This window comes from Agelaius phoeniceus, chromosome 37, assembly GCF_051311805.1.
Source record: "Agelaius phoeniceus isolate bAgePho1 chromosome 37, bAgePho1.hap1, whole genome shotgun sequence".
NCBI lineage: Eukaryota > Metazoa > Chordata > Aves > Passeriformes > Icteridae > Agelaius > Agelaius phoeniceus.
The window spans coordinates 1,519,342-1,535,209 of record NC_135302.1 but is presented as its reverse complement, the minus strand read 5'-3'; the positions used below and the strand labels follow the sequence as shown (position 1 = coordinate 1,535,209).

General features: G+C 54.0%; 2 protein-coding genes and 4 non-coding genes across 9 annotated transcripts; 2 read left to right on the top strand and 4 right to left on the bottom strand.

The window, feature by feature from the left end:
* Window positions 1-214: 214 nt before the first annotated feature.
* Window positions 215-5,232, bottom strand: LOC129134498 (uncharacterized). Its single transcript, XM_054654163.2, has 2 exons — window positions 5,173-5,232; window positions 215-3,647 (listed from the first exon to the last, which is right to left on the bottom strand). The coding sequence occupies exon 2, from the start codon at window positions 3,637-3,639 to the stop codon at window positions 1,969-1,971; it is 1,671 nt and encodes a 556-aa protein (XP_054510138.2). The 5' UTR covers window positions 3,640-3,647; window positions 5,173-5,232; the 3' UTR covers window positions 215-1,968.
* Window positions 5,233-6,794: 1,562 nt separating this feature from the next.
* Window positions 6,795-6,876, bottom strand: TRNAS-GCU (transfer RNA serine (anticodon GCU)). Its single transcript has one exon. It is a non-coding gene; the product is annotated as a tRNA-Ser (tRNA).
* A 1,107-nt stretch (window positions 6,877-7,983) lies between these two features.
* TRNAM-CAU (transfer RNA methionine (anticodon CAU)) lies at window positions 7,984-8,055 on the top strand. The gene has a single exon. It is a non-coding gene; the product is annotated as a tRNA-Met (tRNA).
* Window positions 8,056-8,817: 762 nt separating this feature from the next.
* Window positions 8,818-8,891, top strand: TRNAT-AGU (transfer RNA threonine (anticodon AGU)). Its single transcript has one exon. It is a non-coding gene; the product is annotated as a tRNA-Thr (tRNA).
* A 199-nt stretch (window positions 8,892-9,090) lies between these two features.
* Window positions 9,091-9,162, bottom strand: TRNAE-CUC (transfer RNA glutamic acid (anticodon CUC)). Its single transcript has one exon. It is a non-coding gene; the product is annotated as a tRNA-Glu (tRNA).
* A 1,464-nt stretch (window positions 9,163-10,626) lies between these two features.
* JOSD2 (Josephin domain containing 2) lies at window positions 10,627-15,741 on the bottom strand. 4 transcript variants are annotated; one of them, XR_013179715.1, is made up of 6 exons: window positions 15,590-15,741; window positions 14,420-14,639; window positions 13,306-13,431; window positions 11,942-12,136; window positions 10,830-11,007; window positions 10,627-10,736 (listed from the first exon to the last, which is right to left on the bottom strand). XR_013179715.1 is itself a non-coding variant. In XM_054654160.2 (5 exons), exons 1-5 carry the CDS (start codon window positions 15,609-15,611, stop codon window positions 10,908-10,910), a joined length of 663 nt encoding a protein of 220 aa, XP_054510135.2. In that variant the 5' UTR covers window positions 15,612-15,741; the 3' UTR covers window positions 10,627-10,907. The 4 variants fall into 4 exon arrangements, 2 of the variants coding, with proteins under 2 accessions (XP_054510135.2, XP_054510136.2); XR_013179714.1 differs by having other exon boundaries at window positions 10,627-10,788; window positions 10,852-11,007; XM_054654160.2 differs by having other exon boundaries at window positions 10,627-11,007.
* Window positions 15,742-15,868: the final 127 nt, after the last annotated feature.

Sequence of the window (15,868 nt, the reverse complement as noted above, 5' to 3'; positions counted from 1 at the left end):
CAGGTGTGTTCAGGTGAACTCAGGTGTGCTCCAGGTGTGTCCCAGGTGTGTTCAGGTGAACTCAGGTGTGACCCTGCCCCATCCAGGTGTGCGCCTGCCCAGTCCCAGGTGCACCTGGAGCTCCACAAACCTCACCCAAGTCCATCCTGTGCCCAGGTGTGTGCCCAGGTGAGTGCCCAGGTGTGGCCAGGTGTGTTTCAGGTGTGTGTCCAGGTGAGTGCCCAGGTGTGTTTCAGGTGTGCCCCAGGTGAGCCCTGGGGGTCCCTCAGTTCCTCGTCTGCTGTTGATGACGTCACAGCTCAGGTGTGGCCGTGCTGGGGGCCCTCACCTGGGCTCAGGTGTTGCAGATTTTGGGGTCCACACCTGGCCAGGATCTCCTCACCTGCAGCTCAGCTCTTACTCAGGTGTTCCTGTCCAGGTGTTGCAGATTTCGGGGTCCACACCTGGCTGAGGTGCCCTCACCTGGGGCTCAGGTGTCGCGGTCCAGATGTTGCAGGTGCAGCTTTTTGGGCTCCATCCCTGTCCAGGTGTGCAGTTCTGGGGTTCCCACACCTGGGGCTCAGGTGTCACAATCCAGGTGTTCCTGCTCCTTCTTTTTGGGGTCCAAATTAAATTTTTGGGGTCCACACCTGTCTGGGCTCACAGGTACCAAGTCCTTCCACCTGGGGCTTCGTCCACTGGGGCTCAGGTGATCCAGGTGACACCACCCCACCTTTCCAGGGTGCTCACCTGTCCAGGTGTGCAGTTCCAGGTCCACACCTGTCCAGGTGTGCAGTTCAGGGGTTCCCACACCTGGGGCTCAGGTGTCACTGTCCAGGTGTTGCTACTGCAGCTTTTTGGGGTCCACACCTGTCCAGGTGTGCAGATCTGGGGTTCCCACACCTGGGGCTCAGGTGTCACTGTCAAGGTGTTACCTCCACACCTTTTTTGGGTCCAAACCCCTTTTTTTTGGGTTCACACCTGTCCGGGCTCACAGGTACCGAGTCCTTTCACCTGGGGCTTCGTCCACTGGGGCTCAGGTGACACCACCACACCTTTCCAGGGTCCACACCTGTCCAGGTGTGCAGATCTGGGGTTCCCACATCTGGGGCTCAGGTGTTGCAGTCCAGGTGTTCCTGCTCCTCCTTTTTGGGGTCCACACCTGTCCAGGTGTTGCAGCCACACCTTTTTGGGCTCCAAACTCAATTTTTGGGCTCCACACCTGTCCGGGCTCACAGGTACCGAGTCCTTTCACCTGGGGCTTCATCCACAGGGCTCAGGTGACACCACCACACCTTTCCAGGGTCCACACCTGTCCAGGTGTTGCAGCCACACCTTTTTGGGCTCCAAACTCAATTTCTGGGGTCCACACCTGTCCGGGCTCACAGGTACCAAGTCCTTCCACCTGGGGCTTCATCCACTGGGGCTCAGGTGATCCAGGTGACACCACCCCACCTTTCCAGGGTGCTCACCTGTCCAGGTGTGCAGTTCTGGTGTTCCCACACCTGGGGCTCAGGTGTCACTGTCCAGGTGTTGCAGGTGCAGCTTTTTGGTCTCCACACCTGTCCAGGTGTGCAGATCTGGGGTTCCCGCACCTGGGCTCAGGTGTCACTGTCCAGGTGTTACCTCCACACCTTTTTTGGGTCCAAACCCCTTTTTTTTGGGTTCACACCTGTCTGGGCTCACAGGTACCGAGTCCTTCCACCTGGGGCTTCGTCCACTGGGCTCAGGTGACACCACCCCACCTTTCCAGGGTCCACACCTGTCCAGGTGTGCAGATCTGGGGTTCCCACACCTGGGGCTCAGGTGTCACTGTCCAGGTGTTACCTCCACACCTTTTTGGGCTCCAAACTCAATTTTTGGGCTCCACACCTGTCCGGGCTCACAGGTACCAAGTCCTTCCACCTGGGGCTTCATCCACTGGGGCTCAGGTGATCCAGGTGACACCACCCCACCTTTCCAGGGTGCTCACCTGTCCCAGGTGGGCGCTCAGGTGTCGCGGTGCACGCGCTGGTGCTGCAGCAGGTTGGAGGGGTGGGCGAAGCCCTTGGCGCACACCCCGCACTTGTAGGGCGTCTCCCCCGTGTGCACCTTCTCGTGCACGGCCAGGTAGGCCAGGTCCTTGAAGAACTTGTGGCAGTGGCTGCACTGGTGCGGCCTCGCCTGGCTGTGCACGCGCCGGTGCTGCAGCAGCAGCGAGGGCCGCGCGAACGCCTTCCCGCAGGCCTCGCAGCCGTAGGGCCGCTCGCCCGTGTGCGCCCGCTGGTGGATGGCCAGGTAGGAGGACTGCTTGAAGGCCTTGCCGCAGGTGCGGCAGGCGAAGGGGCGCTCGCCCGTGTGCACGCGCTCGTGCGAGGCCAGCGCGTTGCTCTGCTTGAAGGCCTTGCCGCAGAGCGCGCACCGGAAGGGGCGGTCGCCCGTGTGCACGCGCTCGTGCACCTTGAGCGAGTGGCCGTAGGTGAAGCGCTTGCCGCAGACGCCGCAGGCGTGCGGCTTGTCCTCGCACCTGTGCCGCCGGTGCAGCAGCAGCGCGTTGGCCGCCGGGAAATCCTTGCCGCACTCGCCGCACCTGAAGGGCTTCTTGCCGGCCGCCAGGTGGGTCAGGGCGTGGCGCTGGCGCTCGTAGGGCGTCTTGAAGGACTTGGCGCACCTGGGGCAGGTGAAGGGGCGCTGGCCGCTGTGGATGCGGCGGTGCTCCTGCAGGTTGGAGGAGCGCTTGAAGCGCTTCCCGCACAGCTCGCACCTGTGCGGCCGCTCCTCCGTGTGCACCAGGGCGTGGCTCTTGAAGTCCGAGTGGCGCTTGAAGGTGGCGCGGCACAGGTGGCAGGTGAAGGGCCGCGCCTCCGTGTGCACCACCTGGTGGCTCAGCAGCTCCCAGGTGCGCTTGAAGCTCTTGTGGCAGGCGGGGCACTGGAAGGGTTTGTCGGCCACGATCACCTGGCGGATCTCCAGGTGAGCGGGCAGCTCCTCCTCTTCCTCCTTACCCGCCTCGTCCTCTCCGTCGTTCCCGGCCTCCTCACCTGGCGCCGCACCTGAGCGCCCGCCCAGCACCAGCTTGGCGGTGGAGTAGACGCCGCGCTCGTCGATGAGCTGCACGAAGCCGGGCGCCGCGGCCTCACCTGGCTCAGGTGAGGTGGGCCCCGAGCCTGGGGCACCTGGGTGGGCCCAGGGGAGCTGCAGGTGGGAGGGGCCGGGCTCGGCGGGGCGTGGGCGTGGCCGCAGGTAAAGGCGGGGCCGGCGGGAGGAGCTGGAGGGGGCGCCTGGAGAGGGGCGCACCTGGAGGGAGGCACCTGGGGGGTGGTGGGGGTGGTCTTGGTCTTCATCGTCATCACCTGGATCTTCATCATCATCACCTGGATCTTCATCATCATCACCTGGATCTTCATCGTCATCATCACCTGGATCCTCCTCACCTGCATCTTCATCGTCTCCCGGTTCTTCCTCACCTGGTTCTTCCTCATCACCTGGATCCTCTTCACCTGCATCTTCATCCTCACCTGGGTCTTCCTCATCACCTGGATCTTCTTCCTCACCTGGTTCTTCACCTGTTCCTTCCTCACCTGTCCCTTCCTCCTCCTCACCTGGTCCTTCCTCCTCCTCCTCCTCCTCCTCCTCAGACAGGTGAGGGCTCACCTGGGCAAAGGGGGGATGGCTCTCCATGGCCACACCTGGAAAAGCGGGGACAGGGGGGACAGGTGAGGGACAGGTGAGGGTTTGGGGATCCCTTGGAAACTCCTGGAGCTGAATTTGGGGATCCCCTCCCCAGGAATTCCCAGGGAATGGATTTGGGAATTCTCTGGGATGGATTTTGGGGATCCCCCTCGGGAATTCCTTGGGATGGATTTGGGGATCCCCTTTGGGAATTCCGTGGGAATTTGGGGATTCCCAGATTGGGAATTCCGAGCGGGATTTGGGGATTCCCAAATTGGGAATTCCCTGAGTGGGATTTGGGATCCACTTTGGGAATTCCCCGGGCCGGGTTTGGGGAGCCCCCGCCATGGATTTGGGGATCCCCTCGGGAATTTTTCTGGGATTGATTTGGGGATCCCTTGAGCTGAATTTGGGAATTCCCTGGGATGGACTCGGGGATCCCTTCAGGAATTCCTTGAACGTGATTTGGGGAATACCAGGAACGCCCTAAGGTGGATTAGGGGATTCCCAAATTGGGAATTCCCTGATTGGGATTTGGGAATTTCCCCCCCAGGGACGGATTTGGGGATCCCCAAAAATCCTTTAGGGATTTCCTGATCCAAATCCTTTGGGGATTTCCTGAGCTGGATTTGGGGAATCCCTGGAACACCCCAAGGTGGATTTGGGGATTCCCAAATTGGGGATTCCGAGCGGGATTTAGGGGATTCCCAAATTGGGAATTCTGAGTGGGATTTGGGGGATTCCTAAATTGGGAATTCTGAGGTGAATTTGGGGATCCCCTTGGGAATTCCCTGGGATGGATGTGGGATCCCCTCGAGGACCCCCCTGGGCAGAGCTCAGGGATCCGAAAAATCCCAGGAACGACCCCCAAAAAAAAAAAAAAAAAGAAAAATTGGGGAATTCCAGAGAATTTGATTTGAGCGGTTCTGAAAATCCCAAATTAATCCAGGAACCCAAAATCCCAAAAATCCGGGATCCCAAAAACCCGGGATCCCAAAATAATCTCAGAGCCCGAAATCTAGGATCGGAATTTCGGGAACTTTGGTGCCGCCACCAGGGATCAAAATCCCAAAGTTTGGGAATCGGAATTTTGGGAATTCCAAGGCCGCATAAGGAGCCCAAAATCCGGGATTGGAATTTTGGGGCCACAAAGGAGGCCTCAGGATTTGGGATTTGGGAATTCCCTGGGTTGGGATTTGGGATCCCTTGGGATGGATTTGGGATCCTCCCAAGGATCTCTGGGATTTGGGATCCCCTGAGGGGAAATTTGGGATTTTAGGATTCCCTGGGCTGGGATTTGGGATCCCCTCAGGGATCTCTGGGATGGGTTTGGGACCCCCCCCCCAAAATTCGGGATTAGAGACGCCCAAAATTCAGGATTTGGCGCAAAATTCAGGATTTGGGACCCCAAAAACTTCGGCATTTGGGATCCCCCCCCAAATTCGGGATTTGGGATTCGGGATCCACCTGGGAACGGCCCCAGTAAATCCCAGTCCATCCCAGTTTGTCCCAGTTCCCTCCCAGTCCCTCCCAGTTTCTCACCGGGCGCCGCCGCCGCCGCCGCCCCCGGAGCCACTTCCGGCCGCGCTCGCGCGCGATGACGTCACATCCGGAATGGGCGGGGCCTGAGCGGGGACTGGGAGGGACCGGGGACAAACTGGGACAAACTGGGACAAACTGGGATGGATTTGAGGGGGCTTCAAAAGGGAATTTTCAGGCGGAGAGGGATCCCAAAATCGGGGATTTCCCCCCCAAAAATCGGGGATTTCACCAAAAAAAAAAAATATTTGGGAATTCCTCCCCAAAATCGGGAGTTTAACTCCAAAATCGGGGATTCAAGCCCAAAAATCGGAGATTTAACCCTGGAGTTGGGAATTTCCTGACAAAAATCGGGGATTTTACAAAAAAAATTGGGAATTCCTCCCCAAAATCGGGGATTCAAGCCCAAAAATCGGGGATTTCACCCCACAGTCGCATTTCCGATCAGGATGAGATTGGGAAATTTGGGATCACCCCAAAAATCATGGATTTAACCCCAAAATCGGGGGTTTCCCCACAAAAATCGGAGATTTAACCCTGGAATTGGGAATTTCCTGGCAAAAATCGGGGATTAAACCCAAAAATCTGGGATTCAAGCCCGAAAATCAGGGTTTCCCTTCCCGCCACCAAATATGGGATTAAACCCCAAAATCGGGGATTTCACCCCAAAAAATCAGGGAATTGAACACCAAAAATCAGAGACCGAAGCCCAAAATCTGTGGATTTAACCCGAAAAATCAGGAATTTCACCCAAAATCGGGGATTGAAGCCAAAAACTGGGGATTGAAGCCCAAAAATCAGGGACTAGAAACCCCAAAAATCGTGGATTTCACCCCAAAAATCGAGGATTCCTTCCCAAAATTCGGGGATTTCACCCCAAAACCGCATTTCCCAATCAGGGTGGGATTGGGGAATTTGGGATCACCCCAAAAAAAGGGAATTCGGGAGGTTTTCCCCCAAAAATCAGCACTAAGGATTGTAGAAATTGGGATTTAACCCCCCAAAAAAGAAAATTTCGGGTTTTTCACCCCAAAATCTTTGTCCCGATGAGGGTGGGATTGGAGGATTTGGGTTCACTCCAAAAAAAGGGAATTTTCAGGAGAGAGGGATCCCAAAATTGGGGATTTCCCGCCAAAAAGCAGGGATTTCACCCCAAAAATCAGCGACTAGAAACCCAAAAATCGGGGATTTTGCCCCCAAAAATCGGGGATTTATCTGGAAAATTCGGGATTTAATCCCAAAATCGGGGATTTCACCCCAAAACTCGGGGGTTGAAGCCCAAATCTCCTGGGTTTCAAACCCCAAAATCGAGGATTTAACCCCAAAAATTGGTGATTTTTCCCTAAAAAAACCAGTTCCAGATCAGGGTGGGATTTGGAAAATTGAGATCTCCCCATAAAAACTGGAATTCCGGGTTTTTTACCCCGAAATTTGTGTCCTGACAAGGGTGGGAATCAAACCCATCGTGCAGAGCACAACGGATTAGCAAAAAAGGGAATTTTTAGGAGAGATAGGTTCCAAAATCGGGGTGTTTTCCCCAAAAATCATCTCCAGAGGTTGGAGAATTTGGGATTTAACCCCAAAACAATCGAATTTCGGGGTTTTTGAAACAAAAAGTCAACTCCCGACGAGGGTGGGATTCGAACCCACGCGTGCAGAGCACAATGGATTAGCAGTCCATCGCCTTAACCACTCGGCCACCTCGTCCGCGGCTGCGCGCCTGCGCCAGGCGCCCATAAGCTGCCCAAAGAGGGCGTGGCCAGCCCTGGGGGCGTGATTGGAGGCGTGGCCTGGGCGTGGCTTCAGCTCCAGAGCACGCGAGTTCGAATCCCGGGCTCGTCAAATGCGGAAAAAAATCCCAATTTCTTCTTTTTTATCCCAAATTTCTCCTTTTCCACCCCATTTTTTTCCCCATTTTTTTTCTATTCAAAATTCAAAAATCAAATTAATTTGAAAAGGAAAAATTAAATTTGAAAAAGGGGAAATAAGTTTTGAAAAGAGAAACAAATAAATTTGGAAAGGGGGAAAATAAATTTAAAAGGGGAAATTAAATAAAAAGGGAAAAATTAAATAGGAGGGAAATTAAATAAAAAAGGAAAATTAGGTAGAAAAATGGAAAATTAATTTTTAAAATGGGAAAATAAAATTAAAAAGGGAAAATAAAGGGGAAAAATTGTAAGAAGGGGAAATAAATAAAGAAAATTCTATTAAAAAAGGGAAAATTTAATTTAAAAAAGGAATTAAAATGGAATTATTTAAAAAAGGGCAAATTTAAATTTAAAAAAAGAGAAATTTAAATATAAAACGGAAAAATTTAACAAATAAGGAAAATTTAATTAAAAAGGAAAATTAAATAAAAATTAAATTAAATAAATAGGGGAAAATTCAATTTAAAAAAGAATTTTAAATTTAAAAAAGGAAAAAAATTAAATTTAAAAAGGATAAAATAAATTTTACAAAGGGGAAATTAAATAAAAAAGGGAAAAAGAAATAAAAAAGAAAAATAAATTACAGGGAAAATTCAGTTTTAAAAAGGAGGAAAATTAAAATTAAAAAAGCAAAAAATTAGCTTAAAAAGAAAATCAAATCTAAAAAAATATATGGCTAAATATTAAGAAATAGAAAAACAAATTAAAAACCGCAACAATGAACTGAAATTAATAATTGGAGAAAAAAAAAAAATCCATTGAAATTGGCGCGAAAACCGCGGCACGGAAGCGGCGCCGGCAGCGAAGAAACCCCGGAAGTTTCGCCGCGCGATGACGTCACCCGTTGCGAAATTCATTAAGGTTTATTCAAAATGGCGGGTTCAGGAGCAGAGTGGCGCAGCGGGAGCGTGCTGGGCCCATAACCCAGAGGTCGATGGATCGAAACCATCCTCTGCTAACTTAATATTTTCTCCTTTTTTTCCCATTATTTTTCCATTTTTTCCTCTAATTTTCCTTCATTTTCCTTCATTTTCCCTCTTTCCCCCTTAATTTTTCAATTTATTTAAGGTTTTTTCCGTCATTTTCCCGTCATTTTCCCCTCAAGTTTCCCATTTCTTTTGCATTTTCCCCTCAGTTCTCCCCTTCCCCCCCTTATTTTCCCTGCTTTTTTTCAGCAATTTTCCCGTTTCCCCTCAAATTTTCCATTTACTTTCAATTTTTTCCCCTCATTTTCCCCATTTGTCCTTCCATTTTCCGCTCATTTTTTCCTATTTTCCCTCCAATTTTCCCCTCAATGCTTCCATTTAATTTCAATTTTTCCCCTTTTTGGGGGGGAGGCCAAAATCGGGATTTTTGTGGAGGAAAAATTAGGGATTTTGGGGTTTTCTCCTTTTTGGGAGAATTTTGGGGTTTTTTCCATTTTTGGGCGAGAGGAAATTTGGGATTTTTGGGGGTTTTCCTTTTGCGGGAGGAAAATGTGGGATTTTTGGGGTTTCGCCTTTTTGGGAGAGAAAAATTTGGGACTTTTTAGGGAGGAAAATTTGGGAATTTTGGGGTTTTCCCTTTTTAGGGGAGAGGAAATTTGGGAATTTGGGGGGTTTTCCCTTTTGGGGGAGGGGAAACTTGGGTTTTTTTGGGGAGAAAAATTTGGGATTTTTTGAGTTTTTCCTTTTTGGGGAAATTTTGCTTTCCTCGGATTATGGCGGCGCAGGGAGCGCGCGGCGCCGTGGCTTAGTTGGTTAAAGCGCCTGTCTAGTAAACAGGAGATCCTGGGTTCGAATCCCAGCGGTGCCTCCGCTCTGTCGTGACCATGTCGCGACAGTATTGCTGACGTTTTATGCATTACGTCACTTTAAAAAATTTTACTTAATAAATTCTTTTTCTACGAAACGCCAAATAAGGAGGGTGAAGGAAAATCAGTTTTCCGCCAGCGGAAGCGGAAATAAATTGGGATAAAAAATTAAAATAAATAAGGTAAAAAAAATTAAGCATCTTCCCTGACCGGGAATCGAACCCGGGCCGCGGCGGTGAGAGCGCCGAATCCTAACCACTAGACCACCAGGGAAGGCCGAGAGCCCATGAGCGCGGACGCCTCCACGGGCACCATAGTGAACGCTGATTGGCTAAACCCTTCCTTAATGCCTGTCAATCAAATAGCGAAGCCAATCAGAGCGAGGTTTTGGCGATGTCACGCACTTCGCCTCGCGTTTTCTCGCTCCCGGCGCTGTAGGGAGGAAATTTGGAGATTTTGGAGTGGATACTCGGGGATTTTGGGAAAAGTTCGGGGATTTCGAATTCCCGGGTTTCGGGCGAAATTCGGGGATTTCAGGTGGAAATTCGGGGATTTTTGCCCCGAAGCCGCATGCTGCGAGCTGATAGGCTGGGATGGTACAGAGATGGTGTCAATCAAACTCCAGAGCCAATCAGAGCGCGGCTCAGGGGTGGTCACGCCCTCCGCCTCAGGTTTCCCGCATCCCCGTGTGGGGAAGATTCTCGGCTATTTTGGGGTGGAATTCGGGGATTTTAGGGAAAATTTGTGGATTTAGGGGTGGAATTCTGTAATTTGTGGGCGAAATGCGGAGATTTTGGGGTAAAACTCAGGGATTTCGGGTGGAAATTTGGCGATTTTGAGCTGCGCGGCACCGACCCCCTCGAAACAACGCGGCGCGCTGATTGGCTAAACCCCTCCCGATGGGGCGTCAATCAAAGAGCTCGGCCAATCAGAGCGTGGATCAGGGTGGCCACGCCCCTCGCCTCAGGTTTCTCGCCGCTCTCTCCCGGCGCTGAGGGGAGGAAATTTGGGAATTTCGGAGTGAAATTTGGGGATTTTGGGGAAAAATTCGGGGATTTTGGGGTTAAATTCGGGGATTTTTGGGCGAATTTCGGGGCGAAATTTGGAAATTTTAGGGTGAAAATTGGGGATTTTGACTGGAATTAGGGGGTATGGGGGCAAAAATTTGGGATTTTTGGCAAAATTAATGGATTTGGTGTGAAACTTGGGGATTTTGAGCTGGAATTTGAAGATTTTGGGGGAAACTTCGAGATCTTGGGGGGTTTGAGGTGGAATTTGAAGATTTGGGTGAAATTTGGGGATTTTGAGGTGAAATTCACAGATTTGGGCTGCAATTTGGCCATTTTGGGGTGATAAATTCAGGGATTTGGTGGTTTTGAGTGAAATTTGGGAGAATTTTCGGGATTTTGGGCAGGAATTTGGGGATTTTTGGGGGTGAAATTCGTAGATTTTAGAGCCGCGCGTTTCCGACACCCTCCAAACCCCACGCCGCGCGCTGATTGGCTGCGCGGGATGAATGCTGCTGTCAATCAAAGCAGAGAGCCAATCAGAGCGCGAGTCTGAGGCTTGGTGACGCCCTCATCCCGGGCTTCCCGCCCCTGGCCATGAGGGGAGAAAATCGGGAATTTTGGGGAGAAATTCGGGAATTTTGGGGTTAAATTTGGGGATTTTAGGGTGAAATTCGGGGATTTTGGGGTGAAATTTGGGGATTTTGGTCCAACCTCACAGACACGGAGCTGCCACCGATCGCTTTTAATCCTTTTTGGGAGGGATTTGATGCCACAGAGGTGCCCAGGTGTCCCCAGGTGCCACCCAAGTGTCCCCAGATGCCCCCAGGTGCCACCCAGGTGACTCCCAGGTGTCTCCAGGTGCACTCAGGTGTCACCAGGTGCCACCCAGGTATCCCCAGGTGCCCCCAAGTGCCACCCAAGTGTCACCAGGTGACATCCAAGTGACACTCAGGTGCCATCCAAGTGTCCCCAGGTGCCTTCAGGTGTCCCTCAGGTGTCCCTCAGGTGTCACTCGGGGCTCAGCCAGGTCCCCGCCTCCTCCACGTCCCGCGACACCACCAGGAACAGCTCAGAGGGAGCCTGGGCCAGCACTGCCTGCAGGAACTCCCTGGGGACAAACAGGGGACAGACAGGTGAGAAACAGGGGACAGACAGGTGAGAAAAAGGGGACAATGAGGGGACGAACAGGTGAGAAACAGGGGACAGTGAGGGGACAAACAGGTGAGAAACAGGGAACAGACAGGTGAGAAACAGGGAACAATGAGGGGACAAACGGGGGACAGACAGGTGAGAAACAGGGGACAAAGAGGTGAGAAACAGAGGACAATGAGGGGACGAACAGGTGAGAAACGGGACAAACAGGCGAGAAACAGGGGACAATGAAGGGACAAACAGGGGACAGACAGGTGAGAAACAGAGGACAATGAGGGGAAGAACAAGTGAGAAACAGGGAACAATGAGGGGACAAACGGGGGACAGACAGGTGAGAAACAGGGGACAGACAGGTGAGAAACAGGTGAGAAACAGGGGACAGTGAGGGGACAAACAGGTGAGAACCAGGTGAGAATGAGGTGACAAACGGGGGAAAAACAGGAGAGAAACGGGGGACAAACAGGTGAGAAACAGGGGACAATGAGGGGACAAACAGGTGGGAACGAGGTGACAATGAGAAGAGAACAAGGTGACAGCAAGGTGACAATGAGGTGACAAACAGGTGGGAGCCAGGTGACAAACAGAGGACAAATGGGTGAGAATGAGGGGGCAGACAGGTGAGAAACAGGTGACAATAAGGGGACAACCAGGTGACAATGGGGTGACAGCCACGTGACAACCAGGTGTCCCTAAATGCCATCCAGGTGTCCCAAGGTGTCCCCAGATGCCACTCAGGTGTCCCCAGGTGTCTCCAGGTGTCCCCAGATGCCATCCAAAGTGCCCCCAAAGTGCCCCCAAATGCCACCCCAATGTCCCCAGATGCCACCTTAATGTCCCCAAGGTGTCCCCACATGCCACCCCAATGTCCCCAGGGTGTCCCCAGGTGTCACCTGAGCTGTGGCTCCGCCCCGATGGGGGTGGGCGTGGCCAGTTTGGAGTCCAGGTTGTAGAAGGTGTCCCCAAAGGGCCTCACGCAGACCCAGTGGGGACGGGACAGGGGCAGGGCCAATGTCCCCAAGGCCACCCTGGAGGGGACATTGAGCAGGAAGCCGAGCACGTGGGACAGGCACAGGCGCTCCAAGGGGCTGGGAATGATGAGGGTTAATTAATTAATTCATTAATTAAGGGGGGTAATTAATGGGGAGGGAATTAAAGGGGGTGGTGGGAGATGGGGAAGGGTAAAGGTGGAGGGGGGAAGGGGGAACCAACTGGGTCTGGGGGCTCAGGGAGGGACCAAATTTGGGTCTGGGGTCATGGGAAGGGTCTGGAATTCGGGTCTGGGGTCTCGAGGGTGTGTCCCGAATTTGGGGAGGGGTCTCACCATTGCATTTCCCAAAATACCCCAGGACAAATGGGAGATCTGAGAGGTCCCAAATTGGGGTTGAGGGGCCTCAAATTGGGGCTGGGGTCTCAGGGAGGTCCCAAATTTGGGTCTGGGGTCCTGGGAGGGGTCCAGAATTTGGGTCTGGGGTCTCGAGGGTCTGTCTGGAATCTGGGGAGGGGTCTCACCGCCTTTTATCCCAAAACCCCCTCGGAGAAAGAAAAAATTTGAGAGGTCCCAAACTGAGTTTGAGGGAGTCCCAAATTTGGGTCTGGGGTCTCAGGGAGGGCCCAAATTTGGGTCTGGGGTCGTGGGAAGGGTCCAGAATTTGGGTCTGAGGTCTCAGGGGTGTGTCCCGAATTTGGGGAGGGGTCTCACTGCTTTTTATTCCAATACACCCCAAGAGAAAGGAGAGATCTCAAACTGAGTTTGGGGAGTCCCAAATTTGGGTCTGGGGTCTCAGGAAGGGTCCGGAATTTGGGGCGGGGTCTCAGGGAATTTGGGGCGGGGTCTCAGGGAATTTGGGGTGGGGTCTCAGGGAATTTGGGGCGGGGCCTCAGGCAATTTGGGGCGGGGTCTCGGGGAATTTGGGTCTGGGGTCTTGGGGAATTTGGGGAGGCGTCTCGGGGAATTTGGGGCGGGGCCTCAGGGAATTTGGGGCGGGGTCTCAGCGAATTTGGGGCAGGATCTCAGGGAATTTGGGGCGGGGTCTCAGGGAATTTGGGGCGGGGTCATGGAATTTGGGGAGGGGTCCCGGCGAATTTGGGGCGGGGTCTCGGGGAATTCAGGGAGGGGTCTCAGGGAATTTGGGGTGGGCTCTCAGGGAATTTGGGGCGGGGTCTCAGCGAATTTGGGGCGGGGTCTCGGCGAATTTGGGGCGGGGTCTCAGCGAATTTGGGGCGGGGTCTCGGGGAATTTGGGGCGGGGCCTCACCGCCGCTTGTCCCACCAGACCGCGGCCAATCCCAGCATTCCCAGCGCCGCCATCACCACGTTGACGTCATAATTGCCCAGGCCCAGGAGGCTCCGGTGGGGGTTGGGCCGCGAATTTGGGGCCAACCTGGGGGGGGCTTCAAGGTGAGACCCCTCCCCAAATTAACCCAGACACCCCCAGAGACCCCAGACCCAATTGGGGGAACCCGCAAAGTGATGACGTCATTTTCAACAGGAGAAACCCCTCCCCAAATATGGGAAATCCCACCCGAGACCCCTCCCCAAATTTAGAAACCTCCCTGAGACCCCTCCCCAAATTCAGAATCCCTTCCCACCACCCTAAATCCAGCCCCAAATCCCCTCCCAAAGCCCCCAAACCTCACCAAGACCCCTCCCCAAATTCAGAAAACCCTTCTAGGAACCCCTCCAGGGGACCCGAGACCCCTCCCCAAATTCAAGAGCTCCTCCCATCACCCTAAAATCAGCCCCTAACCCCCTCCCACCACCCTAAAATCCCCCTGAGACCCCTCCCCAAATTAAGGAAACCCTTCTAGGACCCTCCCAGGGGACCTGAGACCCCTCCCCAAATTCAGAAACCCCTCTGAGACCCCTCCCCAAATTCAGGAACTCCCCTGAGACCCCTCCCCAAATTCAAGAACTCCCCTGAACCCCTCCAAAACCCCATCCCAAAGCCCCCAAACCCTCACGAGACCCCTCCCCAAATTCAGGAAACCTCCCTGAGACCCCTCCCCAAATTCAGGAACTCCCCTGAGACCCCTCCCCAAATTCAGAAACCCCTTTGAGACCCCTCCCCAAATTCAAGAACTCTCCTGAACGCCTCCAAAACCCCATCCCAAAGCCCCCAAACCTTCACGAGACCCCTCCCCAAATTCAGGAAACCTCCCTGAGAGCCCTCCCCAAATTCAGAAACCCCTGAGACCCCTCCCCAAATTCAGGAATCCCCCTGAGACTCTTCCCCAAATTCAAGAACTCCCCTGAACCCCCCCAAAACCCCATCCCAAAGCCCCCAAACCTTCACGAGACCCCTCCCCAAATTCAGGAAACCTCCCAGAGAGCCCTCCCGGCCCTCTCCCGAATTGGGTCTGGGGTCTCACCGCTGGCAGATGCGGTCGGCCGAGGCCTGGCTGAGCCAGGGCCGCTGCAGGAGGTTGTTGAGGGCGTGCAGGGCGCAGAGCTGCCGGCGCTGCCGCTCGTGGTACGGCACCCCCGGGACCCCAGACCCAAATCCGGGCAGCCCCTTCCCCAAATCGGGGAGATCGGCCTCCCCCAGGACCCCCCCCAAATCCAGGAGAGGGGAGGGGGAGGCCTGGGGGGCTGCGGGGAGAAATGAGAGTATGGGAACCGTGAGACCCCAGACTCGAATTCGGGGAGACCCCCTCCTCAAAATTCCCTTAAATTACCCCTGAGACCCCTCCCCAAATTCCCTTCAAATCCCCCCCGAGACCCCTCCCCAAATTCTGCCAAAAATTTTGTCAAATTCAGCCCAAAACTCCCCCAAATCCCCTCCCCAAATTCCCCAAAAATTCCCCCAAATAACCCCGAGACCCCTCCCCAAATTCCCGCCAAAATTTCCCCAAATTCGGGGAGACCCCCTCCTCAAAATTCCCTTAAATTACCCCTGAGACCCCTCCCCAAATTCCCTTCAAATCTCCCCGAGATCCCTCCACAAATTCCCCCCAAAAATCCCCCAAATAACCCCGAGACCCCCTCCCCAAATTCCCCTCAAATTCCCCTCAAAATTCCCTCAAATCACCCTGACACCCCTCCCCAAATTCCTGGCACCCCTTAATTCCTTCAAATCCCCCCAAAATCCCCTCGGGACCCCCTAAAATTCCCTCAAAATCCCTCCCAGAGACCCCTAGAACCCCCCAAATACCTCCCAAGACCCCTCCCCAAATTCCTGACACCCTCAAATTCCCCCCAGGACTCCCCAAAATCCTCCCCAGACGCCTGAGACCCCCCCCCCAAAACCCCTTCCAGGACCCTCCAAATCCCCCCCAAAAGTTCCTGGCACCCCCAAAACCCCCAGGCCACCCTGACCCCCCCTCAAATCCCACCAAAATCCCCCCGGAACCCCGCAAACCCCCCCAGGCCTCCCCAGCCCTTCCACCCTCACGGGCCCTCAGCGCGGCCTCCGCCTCCCTTGGCCCCAAGTCCCCTCTGGATCCCCCAAAAACCCCCCGCGAGCGCTTCCTGCCCTCCCCAAGACCCCCCAGGACCCCTCAGGACCCCCCAAAATCCAGCCCCGGCCGCCCCCTCCTCACCCCGCGCGTCCTCCGGGGCCATAGCGGCCTCTGCCCCTTCAGGGCCGCGAACTACAAATCCCGTCGTGCTTTGCGACGCGCTGACCAATCAGAACGCGCCAGCGTCCTCCCGCCAGAACGCTGACCAATCAAAGCTTTGACCTTGCTCCCGTGATGCTTTGCACCGCAGCGTTAACCAATCATCGGTGAGAACTCTTCCTTCCGGGCGGTTTTCCCACCAATCAGATCGCGTCTTCCCCTCGCTGCCATTACAAGAAGGGCGCCAGCACGGCCAGGCCT